A 14519-nucleotide genomic window follows, 5' to 3' on the forward strand; every position below is an offset into this window, starting at 1 on the left:
GGTCTTGAAACTTTTATTTGATTATGAAAAAAAAACAATGTCTATTCATTATTTATAATACAAATTGTGAAACTAAATAAAGGTTTCATTTCTTAAAAACAAGTCTATTGCAATAATAGGAATTTTTCATAAATTTGAAATTCTTTTTTACTTACAAATGGTAAAAACAAAGAGCTCTGAAAACTTTTAATTGTTATCTTAAAATAATCAAATTTCAAACACAATTTGCAGAAGTGTCGTTTACATTTTTGAATAACAATTTCGGAAATGTAAATGTTTTTTAAAATTTAGATAAATGTAATATATTTATGAAGTAGTTTGGCTGCTTCATTTATTTAAACAATTAATCAAGTTTTGTTTCAAAAATTTGCTTTGTCAGTGTTTAATCTTAAAGATTCTTTACAATTTTTTTTTGAATACTCCTTGGCTGATCCTTAGATGCCGAGTAAGTCGTCCAAGTGCTCATCGTCCATGTGATCTACTGGTTCTCGCTTCAGGTTGGCTAGAGAGAAATCATCGGCAGCAATAGTGGCCGCTGTCTCCGAAGATTGCTTTTTCCTCTGGACGGCCTGACTTGGTTGCTGAAGAAGATCCTGGAAAGAGGTCTTGGTATTTGCCACCACCAAGCTGCGCTTTAGAGCCGAGGATGGTGAACCTTGATCGCCGGATACAGAAGGTGCTGCAGAAGCCTTTGGCTGGGCAAAATCATTAAAGACAGCTCCTTGCACACTAGAGATCTGCGGAGTTTTCTGAGTAGGAGTTGTGACTACGGCGGTGGGTGAGATTTGCTTTTGATTACTGGCAACGCCGCCAACTGACTTCCTCAGCAGCAAACTATTGCCATGTGGAACGGCAGCTACGTTTCCAGCGGAGTAGCGAGGTCGTTGAGATGGTGGCACCATTCCCTGTGCTGGTGCAATCAATCGACGCTTAAGCAAATTCGCCTCCATGGCATTCATATTGGAGTTCAGTGGGCTGCCATTGGCTGGACCTTGAACGGCTGCTTGGGGATTCGCTGGATTACCGCTACCGCACACGGAATACCTCCGGGACATGGCACGAACCTTCACGGGCCCAACACCCCTGACCGCCTGTGTTGCATTGGTAGGCCCAAAAAAGGTGTTTATCGAAGATCCTTGGGGCCTCACAGCGGCCACAACGGTAGCTCCCTTGGGACTGGCGTTTGGTGGGTTATTGGGAACCCTTATAGCACTATGATTACTATCCACGCTCTCCTTCCGCAGATTATTCAGAGAGACGTTCAGGTTGCCATTCGGTTTGCCACTCATCTGCAGAATTCTAAACATCTTCTTCTCTTGTCCTCCACCTGGCGTATTGGTAGATGCGATCTCAATTCCAGTGCCCGGCTTGTAGATCCTCTGAATCACTTGACGCTGCAGTGTGGCCCGAGGACCAACAGATGGGACAACTGGACCTCGAACAATTGGATTATCCTTTGGCTGTTTAGTTATGGTCACCTTAGCGGCACTGACCATACTGACTAGCTCCCTGACTAGCCGTAGTTCCGGATCCGAAACGTGCTCAAATCCTGATGGTGTGTTAATATTAAAATGCTGCAGTTCTCCAGAGGTTGGGAAATCGGTGGCATCGTCAAAGGTCTCCATCATAGCTTGGAACACTTTCTTCTTGAAGTGCAACTTCTGGCGGGCGTTCATCTCCCGCATTTGGGGCTTGATCATTTCAAGGAAGTGCTCATCGGAGAAAACGTCCGGTCGGTCAGTTTGGATGCCCTGCTCGGTGCGTTTTTGTAGCGCGGCATATGGCGGAGCTGTTAGTGATGATGCAGCAGTACTTGTTGTGGGTATGGCAGTAACCACTGTACCAGAGGGACTATTGGTGGTCTTACTGGTACTGGTGCTACTGGTCGAACTGGGACTGTAGCTCATCACGGTAATGTTCTCAGGTGGTTTTAGGCTGTTGCTAGTCGTAACTCTGGTCATGGTGCTAGCACTGCTGCTGCTGCTGCTGCTTAAGTTGGTAATAATGTTGTTTTTATTGGTTATTTTGCTGATGTTGCTGGGACCATTTACTGGGGAGCTGTTTGGTTTGTTAACGGTTAAAAGTTTCCCAGCTACTGGCGAATGTGGTCTGGGCTGGGGTCCCACCGTTCCTTGGAGCATGTGCATCTTCTTTGACGGCCTTCCTACGGACCGTCTTGGTGATGGAACCGGCACCTTTGGGATGGTAGCTATCGCATCGGCTTTCGGAAAGATCAGCGAATTCTTCTGCTCTTGGGCTTTGGATTGGTTTTGGTTTTGATTCTGTTCACCAGCAGTTGATGGACGTGGAAAGATGTCATCGCGATGGTTCACTTTCTTGATCTGGACCTGGTTGGAGGAGGACGGCTTATTGATCGACCTAGGAACTGGAGCCATTTTTACCGGCGATGTGGCACTATTTACACTGCGCAGGGCTGCCATACTCAATGATTTCCTGCGCTGCAAACGTGTCATTCGCTGTCCTTCGACAGATTTTTTGATAGGCAACTCTTTGATGCCAGCGGAACATATTGACGAGCGGATTGGACGTCGAAGCCGGCGATTGGGTGAAATATTGTTGACGCTGGCTGTGACTTCCTTTTCACCATCTCCGCCGCTACATTCATCGCCACTATCCTCCATTCCCTCCTTCAAGGGATCGCCCTCAGGCTCACCAATCGAAGCGCTAGAGTTTTTCTTGCCAATAATTAGCAAATGAGGATCGTTGCTTTCTTTGATGAAGAACTCCGACTGGCTAGCAGGTGAATCGGCGTTTTCTGTTTCCTGAGCTTTCTCTGGCAACGAATCCTTTTCCAAGTCAAAGTCAAAGCCTTCTAGATTCTCCAAGTGCTCTTCATCTTCGCACTCGTCGTCTTCAATGTCCGATTGAAGATAACTATCCAGTTCAGGCAATTTCTCCGCATCGTCCAGTTCCTCTTCAGCTTGCTCCTCCTCGGCGTTATGTTCCGAGGTTTTCTCCTCTTCATTAGCTGATTTTTCTTTGCGAAGTTGATGCCTCTGTTTAGCCTCTTTGACTGACTTGTTTGCCAACGATCCTCGTTCTTTTAAGGACGACTGAGACCGCCGACCTGTGCTCTCGCTTTCCCTGTCTTTGTCCGATGATACGCTACGTTCGTCGTCGAAGCTGATGTCCTCGGCCAGGTTAAGATGGCGGTCCAAAAAGCGCAGCTCATCGGCCAGCGGATACGGCAATCGGCGTTGCCCAATTCGGCGACGATGGGCGTCCGCGTTGCACCATCGGGTGTAATCGTTTCGCAGTTGACGCCAGCGTCGCTTGCACTTTTCCACTGCAGGAGAGAAAGAGAGGGCAATACAAAAAATTAGGCAGGTACAAAAGAAAAAAATATAACAGGTAGCGGTTGTCAAACAGCAACATATGGCAAAACCACCCCCAGATTTGGGAAGAACTGCAGTGGAAAATCCCGAGTAATCGGAAATCATAAACTTTTAAAGTCCCTAACATTTGGGCCAAATCTCACATAGGTAGGTAATAAGGAAGTTCTCTAATTATTTTCAACTATATTAGTTAATTAACATTTGGGTAAACAAAGAAATTTTTTATGGATTTTTTTTTATTAAACTAAGATGTCAAAAATTTAAAAGGTGCAAAATTGCAAGTGTCCAACTTCTTTGGAAATTATAGATATTTTTAAAAAATTTATTATTAATAATTGAATACTGATAGAAAATACTTCTTCATAAAATAATTAATATTGCAATATTTAATATTACTTGTAATAATCTAATTCTAGAAGAACCACAAAAAAAACATTTATAAAATTAATTAATACTCTTTCACCTTTATTTCCTTATCAAGATTTTTGACATAATTAAAATCATGGAAAACCATTTAATTACAAATTCAAGAAGTAAGAAATGGTTGATTACCACTCTTCAAAGCGTTGATAAATTTTCAGAATAAAAATAACAACCAACTTTGCGCGCCAATTCTTGCGTTGTTCATATTTTCTCTATGTTTTATCCTCATTTATTTAAGGTTTTAAAACATAAACTTTTTGAAAAGTTTAAAGCACCATAATAGGTAACTAATTAATGTTCTGAATGTTGTCAAACTAGCGGAAAATGATGATAACAAATAATTTTACATGGTGTATCCAATAAGAATTGTTTGGAATGTCGAAAAAATGCACTGATTGGATTTTTATACTTGTTATGATTTTCATACATGAGTTACATACTTCATTACATATTAAAATTAAACATTATCAACACAAAATAACTAACTTTATTTGGCTATCCAAATAGTTCGAAAAATTTCGATCTCACCTCAAGCCACGCGGAAAAGTCCTACCGCACCAGTCAGAATTATTTTGCGTTATGATTAGTATTAATATTTTATTTACTAATAAAACTTACAGTGATCTATGGAATATGAGTTATTCATAGTTAATAACACATACGCTCAGTTTTGGTTAAAAAAATTTAAATAGGCAAAAATTTAAACTTGTTCGACTTGGAAAGTTTCGAAGAAAAAAACTTTTCGTGACAAGTGAGAAATGACAAGTTAATCGATAACACAGGAGCAGAGTTGCATTTTAAACTTCCATCTTTTAAAGCCACTCACGACGAAAGCCAAAAATCAATTTATATTATTTATGGTATTCTTTTTTAAAAGCGTTGAAATAATGAGTACCCTTAGGCATGAAATATGTATGGAAAAAATGGTAATTTTAGAAAAAAAAAAAAAAGAAAACATTGAAAATTTTATCTTCTGCGGCCCTTGAATCAATATCACCAATAAAAAGTTTTGTCAGAACTATAATAGTTTGTTTAAAAAATACTCCTAAAAATTCATACAAAAAATATTTGTTTGGTACGTTATTGATATTTTAATGATTAAATATTTATATTTACTAAAATATTAATTTGGTGGCAGCTGGACTTATTATTTATTTTCCCACAAAGAATGTCCTTTTATAGACAAATATGTTTCCTAAAAATTCTAAACATCTTTTTATAAAGCTTATTTCATAAAAAAAATATAATAATCTAAATTTCATTTTTGATATGACTTTAAATTGCTTTGAATAATTTTTTAATAATAAATACAAATATTTTTAACATCCTTTTTTTTAAATAGACAAGTAAGTGTACATTATAAATATATTTTCATTGAACAATAGCCATAACTCCTAACTAAGCTATGATTTGGCCGAAATTATATGTTGTGATAACATTTAACCCCGAACGACATTGCATTCAACAGGAGATTCGTTACTTTCAAATAAATCGATGGCAAGTGCGTGTGATTGTCATCACCAGCTATCAGCGAGCCGTCGACTCGTACACAACTATCGATGGCCGATAACAAGGGTGGCCATGCAGAAGTTGATGCTGTCCAACACTGGCTATCGAAAAACTACGCCAACTGGCGCCATCCCGCTCGCACCCGCAACTCACCCGATTCACCGACTTCCGAGGCAACCATGTCCCAGGAATTCTCGCTTGGCAGGCGCTTCCTGTAGTTATCATTGCCGCGATCGTACAGGGGGGGCTGCTTCTCCACCGCCCGCAGCAGTTTTAAGTTCTCCACACTAGCAGTGCCCATCACTAAGAAGTCACTTCGGACGTATTAAATCGACCGAGCTCGCCGGGAATTTATCGTTTTCGTTGGGGCAGCTATGCTACAAAAGCAAACGCAATTCACACTACCACAACACAACAACACGCGCGCAGCAGCTGAGACGAAAAACGCAGACTGACAAACGGCAGCGACAACTAAATGCGAGTGTTGAGCACACACACACAAGAGAAAGAGAGTGAGCGAAAAGAGAGAAAGAGCGCCTTGCAGGAAAAAGCAAGTTGGTAGACCGTCGGTTTGTAAACGAGGGTTAACGAAAGTTGACTATTATATATTCCTGGCCATAGGGTTGGATAAAATGATTTTTGGTGATTTAACTGCATTAACGTACATTTTAGTAGATTCATCGTAACGAAAACTAGCTTTAATAGATACATATCTGATTCATATTTAGATTTTTATGCTTTGCAATTTGCAGGGCTTGAATAACAATTTTATTGAATTGTAATTGTGCTAAACTGTAAGTCAACAAAATAATTATATGCATCAAAAATAATAAAATAATTATATTTCCTAGGGTTGGACAGTCAAAGATAATTGTTAGTTGTTGAAAGCGTTGGCAGTTCCGTCACTGATCTAACGGCCCTGCCAACATCAATTTCTTTTCCTTCGCTTTGTGACTGGCAGCGCTGCGCTCTCTTTGGACTCAGCTGTGTAATTTTGCTAGTGTGTGTGTGCTTGCTTGTTTGGGTGTCAGAGGCATTCCTTTAGTTTACACTCTTTGAGAGGGTTGTATTCCCTATGAAAACTTGATCCCCTCTAACTTAGAAAGAGAGCGCATTACGCCCCTTTAAGTTTGTTGTGACCTCTTTTTCGTTGGCCGGCAACGAGTGATTTGTTTATATTCGCTGCCCGTTAGAGTTTTGAATGTCTAGCTGACACTTTAAATAATCTAGTAGTCTTGTGCTCTAAAATCAGGAACAACTGCCCTTCGTAATTGCACTAATCATTTTCAGTTGCAACACTTGTTGACAGTAGAAGAAAGCGGAACGAGTTGCAAAAAACCAGCGACAGCACCAACTCCCTCGTGCACGGCAGCAACAAGCATCTAAAAATCGAGTTTAATAAATGTATCATCGCTTTTAAAGCAGTGTCAGTGATTAAATAAATCATTTATTAACATATTTCAGGTAAGCTAAAACAAAATGACACTCAGGTAGCAGAAAAAATAACTGTTGTTGCATGCCGAGCAGCGTAGCAAAATAGCGCTAAACAGCTGTTGAGGGTACAGGCAACACACGTTTCGAATTCGAGTTCGTTTTGTTCACTTTCGTTTTGTAATTTTTCTTTAAATTTTTAGTTTTTATCGATGAAATGAAAACTCGACGTAGACCAATTGCACCGTCTCCAAATATTTATGCCACCAATGCCAAAATCTGCCATTTGGTGGCCCAACATCCATGTCTCTACGACCGGAGCGATGATGACTACATGCGGAAATCTACTGTGAGAAATGCCTGGAAGGATATATCCAAAGAGATGCGTAATTCTGGTAGGTTTAAAATAAGAATTATGCATTTAAAAATATTGGCAAGATTTTAATTTAAAAAAGTAATGTTAGAATCTAAAATGACTATAATCGATTTTCCTTTCTTTTTTCAGTCAAAAGCTGCAAGGAACGCTGGCGCAACATTCGCACAAGCTATGCTCGCTCTATAAAGCTGCATCACGGGGCAAATACATACTACCTAAATAGCGAACTGCAGTTCCTGCAGAATCACATCACTCCCGGAGTTCCCATTCCGCTAAGAGGCCGTCGTTCAAGACCCAAAGGTCAGGAGGAGCAGGACAGCGGGGAGTACGATACTCCCGTGGAGGCCATTCTAGAGATGAAGCATTCGCCGAGCAGTCCCGATTCAGAGCATGCGCTTAGCCGCTACAGTACCAATTCTGAGTCGGAGGCTGGATCCGAGGACGAAAATGGCTCCGAACAGGCGAGGGAGGCAAAACGTTTGCAATTGTCGAAGGAAAGCCAAGAGGAGGCCAAGGTGGGGTCAATTAACAGATGAATTTTCATTAGGCTTGTAGTAAATAAGATTAATTTATGGATATCATTATGCATTTGAATATTATATAATTTTTTTCAGGGAAAGTTCTTTGGGGATATAATTTTCATTCATTTATCATTAAGTAAATATTTTCTATTTATTTTCTTCATGTTTCTTTACTTCTTATTTTTCCACTAGACATTAAGCCACACTATTGATGCATCTCCAATCATGGATTTTGATGACGCATTCCTGCAGGGACTGCGTCCCGAAATCAAGCATATGAACTTCCACCAGAAGCTGTATTTCAAGCGTCGTGTTTACGAGCTGCTCGGCGAGATATTCCATTCCGAGGAGTCCGGCTCTTCTAGCCAACCAACGCAGTTGCCTCCACCGGAGAAGGTCAATGGGAAGCTACCCGTAATCTCATCATCACCATTACCCTCAAATCCTCTGCAGCACATGGGACTGACGTTGAAGCTGCCAAAGCTGATAGCCAAGCCAGCCAAAGATGTCTAACTTCGTAGGCTATAAACGACTGATTTCGAATTTATGTACAGAACACAGGACAAATAATATTTTAAGTTGTTTTTAAACATGTTCAGAGAATGTATAAGCTAATTGCATGGAGCAGTTAGGAGTCCAATTTGCAGTTGACATAAGTATAAATAAACAGATTTTATAAAACTGAAATATAGTTTCGTGATTTGATATATGCCTTGGGAAAAACCTGATGAAAATACCATTTTCATTAATATGATTTCATATATATTGTATGTTTATTTTAATCAAATACTTTTGTATACGTAAACATTGTTTTTGTTGTTCATTAAATAAAATAATAATTATTAAAATAATATACATGTATAACGTTCCCGTATAATTTATGGCATAAAATATAATTGTTTTTTTGTTATGTTTTGTGGATTAATAAGTTGTGTATAAGGAAATAGCACTGCCCAAGGGGCTGGCTTCGATTTGTTTTAAAGGTTTAAATACGTAAATTAGTCTCGATTAGTTATATGTACAAACATCGATCAGTTAAGTAGGTAGGTAAATGGGGCATCAAAACGTTGTAAGAGTTTAAACAATTGCACTTTAAATTAAATATCTATAAAATTAGGCATACAATTAAAGGTTCGTTTAAATGCAAAACAAATCGCTCGCAGCATCGATCCATCGAATTGGCAAGACCCCCAAAAGGTTAGACCGGTTAAGGGGTAACCAAGCTAATTGGCTTAAATCTAATAAAAATTGTGGCGCATTCTTCCCCTTCGTTGTCTATGGATTTCGGACCATCCTCTCTCTAGGCAAAACAAATCTTGACCGGTCCCAGCGGCAGTTGCTTCATGTAGTTCCACGCATCCACCCGTGTCATTCGCGATGTGGAGGCACCATTAATGCTCAGGATTTCGTCACCGTTGCGCACCTGGTTGGTCTTCTGGGCGGCACCACCTGGTTAGGAAAAGGTACTTTAATTAATAATCGTTTCCATTTTGTGGGAGTATGACAAATGAGACTTACCCATGAACACCTTTTTGACAATGAGGGGACGATTTCCAAGCGGCGAGTCAAAGCCACCTTCGATGGAGAAACCGAGACCACAGCTGTCCTTGACAATCTCCACGCAGCGAGCTCCTCCTCCACTGGCCGCCGCATCCTCAGCTAGAATTAGATGAGATTCATTAGTTTTATTTATGAAAACTGAAGTCTGTCATTATTTTGAATTTTGTGGTTTAATATTTTCTTGGGATTTAATTTAAAAAATTTTACGTTTAAAAGTTAAGTTTAAAATCTCCTAGCTTAACTCACCTTGTGCTCGAATCTCCGCAGCAATAGCATTTCTGGCTTCCGCTGCCCTCTCCAGAAGCTCACTCGTGCTGAGCTTGGCGGCATCACCGCGCGACAACTGTCTCCTGGCACGGATTCCCGCAATGGTGGCTTCAGCATCTTCGTCATGCAGACTAGCCGGCTGCGGCGGGCTTACGGATCCGGTGCTCGGAGTGGTGGCCACTGGGGAGCCACCAGCCTCATTGGACACCAGATCGAGGTCCAAGTCCAGAGATCGAGAGGCCTTGTGATAGTTCCTCTTGCGTTCGTAGTCCAGCTCTGTGGGCTTTTCGTTCAGAGAACTAAGTGATCCCAGAGAGGATCGCTTCTTGGTCAGGGCTTTCACCACGAGCGACTCGGAGCGGGTCACTACCAGCACAACCTCAGGTCGGGGGGTCTGCAATATAAAAACAATGAATTTTGATTCGCTAAACATATATAATATATATTTGATATATACCTTTAAGACACTGATAGACTCGCGATGCGTTAGTCCGCGCATGCTCATCCCGTTGACTGCGAGGATGCGATCTCCCTTCTTCAGACGTCCATCCTTGGCAGCTGGCGTGTTGCTCAGGATCTTGTGGATCTGTTGAGATTAAAAGGATGCCATTAGGAACAGATATATAGTAAGATAGATCTGTGACAACCCACCGTTATTTCCTTAGCCTCGTAATCGGACCCTCCGGCCAAAGTGATGCCGATGCTACTCTCGGGATTATCCCTTTGCAGGACAATGATGAACGCCTCGGGGGTCTTTAGTGGGGGATCTGCCTCTTCGACAATTTGTTGAACATCCTGGGCGGTGATCAAACTCTGGTTGCTGCCCAGCGAAGAAAAGCTGCCGAATTCGGTGGCCGTCTCTTGGGTGGTGCTCACATTTTGTGTGGTGGAACTCACGCCCGAGGAACTAGACGCCAGAGAGTCCAGCGAGGAGAATCGCTCATGATGTGGCTTCTGGGCAATCTTATGGATCACTGGCGAGTGGTTTTGGGTTTGAGCTTGAGCTGCAGCACTCCTCTCGAACTTCTCGCGTAATTCGGCGGTGGTTTGCTGCTTCAGTGGTTCTCTTTTCGGAGAGGGCAGCACCATTGGTAGTACCATGGGCTTGACCTGCTCAACTTTGACCTTGGCCTGTTGATTGGGATCTCCCTTGAAGCTGGCCTTACGCTCCTCGTCTATGAACATGGCACTGATCTTGGCCGGCGTATCAGATCTCCGGCTGCTGTCGTCCGTATCCGAGGTTAGTTCAACGTAGGCAGCCACATTGATTAGTTTATCCACCACCAGCTGTTTGCCCAATTGGATCTGTTGCTGCTGGAGCTTATAGCTGGAAATGGGCTTCATTCTACGATTGGCCAATGAGCACGCTTCTCCATCAGTACTATCGTTATCCTCCTCCTGGCCACGACTCTTGGCACTGCGGCATTTGGCCGAGGCCAGGATACTTTTGCGACTTGATAGAACCACGGGTTCACCATTAATCACCTGACTTTTGAGCACTCTTCTGGTTAAGTCCACCGCCGGTGTGCTGCCCAGAGAACTGCAACTGGCCTGAGAGCCCGCTGAAGATCCAGATGTTAGAGTAGAGGTGTTGGAACTAGCTATCGATGTGTTGGTCTCGGAACTCAAGGTTCTGGTAAGGGCAAACTTCTCGGGGGGAGTGGCCACTCTGGCGGTATGGGAGAATACCGAATCTGTATCACTTTCCTGATCTAGTGGTGGCGGTGGTGGTGGCATCATCATAGTTCTCGGCTGCAGTGGCGTCAGCGATGTCCTCGGTGGTTTGGCTGGCGGTTGGGAGAGCTGCTGTTCCAAGGGTCTCCTCTGGTTGGCGTTGAAAATGCTGCGATAGTTACTACCTGCACTTCCTGCCCCCACTTGATTGTTCCTATTGACCGTACTGCGATGGCTCTCACCCAAACCACTGTCTGTGCTATCTTCCCCGCTGGCTGCCTTGACCTGGCTCTTAATCTCGGGTAAATCCAGGATGGGTTCCAGTAGCTGGGGTCTCTCGGGGATCACCAAACCGCGCAGCTTCGACAAACTCCTCCTTCGCTGCTCCAATATATTTGTAATGGCTGCCTTTCGATTGGCCGCCTCTCCACCTTCACCCGAGAAACTGATCCTTCTCTCCACACCCGAGGAATACGATCCTCCGTGACTCCTTCGCGGCAACGAGGCGTAGCTTTGTGTGGGTGTGGCTGTATTTAGGGAATACATCGAATCAGCCACATGCAACTGGGGCAACTGTTTGGCCAACTGATATTGCCGCTGGACATCATTCAGATTCTCCACGCTCATGGCGCGAGTTTTAAGCGAAGGCGCCGACGATGCTGAGCAACTGTCCAGAAGGTTTTCACTGCTCCTGTTCAACGGTTTGCGGGAGAAGGAGCTGGATATGGGAGCTGTGGCCGGAGCTGGCGGTATGGCATCCAGTTCGTTGTTGGACGAGAACATGGCGATCTTATCGCGAACCGACTTCTCTGACTTTTCATCCTTTCGCCAATCACTGGGCTTACGGGTGGTGCCACCACTCAAGGATCGCTGATAGTCCCGGGTTAAATTGCTTGCCGGTTCTACGTTTATAACCAAATCCTGACGGTATACTTTCCTTGGAACTGTAGCTGGTGGCCCTGTTTTGGGCAGTGGTGGTGCAGAGTTCTCCTCCTTGCCGCCATTCTGTATCTCGTAGCTCAATTCGGTGGTCACCTTCAGTGGGTGGCTGTGCATGATCAGTGGTTCGCTGAAATTGGGCGGAAACTCATGACCATCGGGCGGCAGGCGGGAATAGGTTGGTGGCGATGCGTAGCTTAGGTAATCCTGCACCAGCAGCTGTTTTGTGGTAGTTGCCTGATGCAGGTGATGCGTTGCTGTCGTTGTTGTCGTGACTGTGGCTGTGTTGCTGCTCAGCAGCTCCATTTTGCCAGGGTTCAGTGGTGGAGCAGTTTTGCCTGTGGTTGCTGCCTCGCTGGTTGTCTTTTTGCTGCTGCTGCTGTTGTTGCTGATTATTAAAGTTGCTGCCGGGATGTTGCTACTTGCGTTGATGCTGCTAATGTTGCTGTGATGGTTGCTCAGGGTGCCAAGATCTGGAAAAGGATTTGTGGAGAGAGAGAGAGAAGGGAAAGGGTTTGGTTAGTCAAACATAAAACACAAGGAGCAGACATAAAGATAGACAAGGGGGTGTATATCAAGGGTCTTCTAAGGGGTTTCTAACATCTTTAGACCTTAGTTTAAGTCGGATTTCATGATCTTATTATGATTGGATATCAAGGTTTTATTTCAGTTAAACAAAAGGACAACATTTAGGTAACTGATAAGTTAAGAAAGAATCTGAGGTGATATTCCAAAGTCCCACCAGTTATATATAATAGGAATTGGAGTAGTAAGCTGTTGGATAATCGAAAAAAGGAGACAGAAAAGGTAGACGTATTAAAAATCTATTGAAACGGCCATTTCCACCAGACACAAAAATCATTTAAATAATAGTCAATTAGTTGTCGGGGGAGAGGAGCTCTGTTACCTAAACATAAATAATTATCCATCCATCCATCGCGACTAGCGAAACTTTCGCTCCCAGCAAGCCCCCAAAATAGTTGTCATTATGCGCTAACCGGAGACGAAGAAACAAAAGCGAATCTTACGGATGCGATCCCAGCAATTAAAAACCGCAACAATAACAGAGAAAAATTGGTTAAACGCTGCGGTTGACAGAAGCGTTTCTAAAAATCGCACAAAAAAAAAAAAACGAAAAACAAACCAAACCCTAAAGAGAAGGTTCAAAAAGGCGGAGACAAAGATTTGGGCAAAACAACAAATTATTATGCCAAGAAACCAAAACTTAGAAAACGAAAACAAAAAAGGGTTTCCCAAAAAGCGAAAGTAGCTTAAAGAATGGCTAGCTAGCTTTACCCTCAAGCGGAGGAGAGTTGACAAAAACTTTTATGCAAAAAATTAAACAAATTCTGCTGCCTCATTTTTGGGGTCATCACTCGGGGGTGTTTGTTTTGATGGCTAATTTCTATTTAAATAATTTATGACTGACTGGCTTATCTAGAAAAGAGTTTCTAATGCTGGCATTTAGTTTTGATTTTGTTTTTCTGGTCTTAAATCTAAATTGAACCTGGTCATAAATGGCAAGGAATGCCTCTGTCGACTTGTTACAATTTGCATAATTAATTAAACCAAAAAAAAATCTGAATCTAAAAACAAAACGAGGCTAAATTTCATTAAAATGGAAAACGCTGCGTGGATTTTTTCAACTTTATCTTACTTACTCTTTCTGCCTTTTGGCCACACACACACACACACATTCGTAAAATGTTAATGAACTTTTGCAAATGTAAAGTTGGCAAAAAAAAGAAGAGTAGCGAAAAATAAAAAATACTGAAGAATTGTTTAATGAAAAGAAAGGCAACAAAAAATCATGTTTGCATGTGCCGAAACCAAAAAAAATTGTTAAAATGCTTAAAAAAAATTACAAAAAATAAGAAAAAAAATATAAACCGAAGAAGTGCGTGAAAAATTGCAAAATGTAAAGTCAAGGGCCTTTAAAAGAACTTTGACCTTGGTCAGCTGAGGAAGATTTAGTTAGTCTGTGTGAAGGTGGAGAGGTTTTCGTCATGATAATTTTCCATATAACACGATAAGATCGCTTTTTAACTGCTCAAACTTAGCTCTTATTAACCTACTAGTCTTGGCAGACTTCTTAGTAACGTTTTTAGACCTTTGCGTAATATTTTTAATGGACAATCACTTGGCTTGTTGTTCACCCGACTTGAGGTTACCAAAAAATAAATATTAACTCATCGAACTGTTTGCCCAATGAGCCATAGCGACGCCAACTGACTCAGGCCCCTCAACTACGTCATTCGATGACGGAACTGCCAGGCATTCAACGCACCTGCATTATATCACCCATATTTCCCATTCAGCTACCAACAATCAAGATGATAAGCCAATAATAATTGTAATTATTTATCGAAACAATCTTTCTCCAAAAAAGTGTTCATTGTTTGTAACCTCTTAAAAAAAAACAAACCTTAATTAATCAAATTAGGTAAGAAACATTTTCGAGTC

General features: G+C 42.0%; 3 protein-coding genes across 9 annotated transcripts in view; 1 reads left to right on the forward strand and 2 right to left on the reverse strand.

The window, feature by feature from the left end:
- On the reverse strand, positions 1–5785 carry LOC108105951 (mucin-5AC). The gene is made up of 2 exons (XM_017212751.1): positions 5442–5785; positions 1–3307 (listed from the first exon to the last, which is right to left on the reverse strand). Exons 1-2 carry the CDS (start codon positions 5587–5589, stop codon positions 435–437), a joined length of 3021 nt encoding a protein of 1006 aa, XP_017068240.1. The 5' UTR covers positions 5590–5785; the 3' UTR covers positions 1–434.
- A 533-nt stretch (positions 5786–6318) lies between these two features.
- On the forward strand, positions 6319–8303 carry LOC108105953. Its single transcript, XM_017212754.2, has 4 exons — positions 6319–6752; positions 6923–7114; positions 7225–7610; positions 7809–8303. The coding sequence occupies exons 2-4, from the start codon at positions 6937–6939 to the stop codon at positions 8127–8129; spliced, it is 885 nt and encodes a 294-aa protein (XP_017068243.1). The 5' UTR covers positions 6319–6752; positions 6923–6936; the 3' UTR covers positions 8130–8303.
- Positions 8304–8398: 95 nt separating this feature from the next.
- The window catches only part of LOC108105948 (multiple PDZ domain protein), a 128837-nt gene continuing 122716 nt past the window's right edge, over positions 8399–14519 (reverse strand). For 3 of the 7 annotated variants that reach the window (XM_017212744.1, XM_017212745.1, XM_017212746.1), the window contains 5 exons: positions 10095–12529; positions 9901–10029; positions 9423–9837; positions 9135–9275; positions 8399–9065 (listed from right to left, as the gene is read on the reverse strand). In XM_017212744.1, coding sequence (XP_017068233.1) covers positions 8917–9065; positions 9135–9275; positions 9423–9837; positions 9901–10029; positions 10095–12529 — 3269 coding nt within the window. In that variant the 3' untranslated portion in view covers positions 8399–8916. Of the gene's footprint in view, positions 9066–9134; positions 9276–9422; positions 9838–9900; positions 10030–10094; positions 12530–14519 lie in introns of those variants that run through there. The other 4 variants (XM_017212748.2, XM_017212750.1, XM_017212749.1 and 1 more) reach the window with 2 other exon arrangements.

The sequence above is a fragment of the Drosophila eugracilis genome, unplaced genomic scaffold (genome assembly GCF_018153835.1).
Source record: "Drosophila eugracilis isolate 14026-0451.02 unplaced genomic scaffold, ASM1815383v1 contig_2154, whole genome shotgun sequence".
Lineage (NCBI taxonomy): Eukaryota > Metazoa > Arthropoda > Insecta > Diptera > Drosophilidae > Drosophila > Drosophila eugracilis.

Bases quoted from the DNA above. Each gene is read 5' to 3' on its own strand.
- LOC108105951 (XM_017212751.1), bottom strand. From the start codon at position 5,589: ATGGGCACTGCTAGTGTGGAGAACTTAAAACTGCTGCGGGCGGTGGAG. The intron at 3,308-5,441 runs GTGAGTTGCGGG...TCTCTCCTGCAG, and splicing joins CTCGGAAGTCGGTGAATCGG to TGGAAAAGTGCAAGCGACGC.
- LOC108105953 (XM_017212754.2), top strand. From the start codon at position 6,937: ATGAAAACTCGACGTAGACCAATTGCACCGTCTCCAAATATTTATGCC. The intron at 7,115-7,224 runs GTAGGTTTAAAA...TTCTTTTTTCAG, and splicing joins CAAAGAGATGCGTAATTCTG to TCAAAAGCTGCAAGGAACGC. The intron at 7,611-7,808 runs GTGGGGTCAATT...TTTTTCCACTAG, and splicing joins AAAGCCAAGAGGAGGCCAAG to ACATTAAGCCACACTATTGA.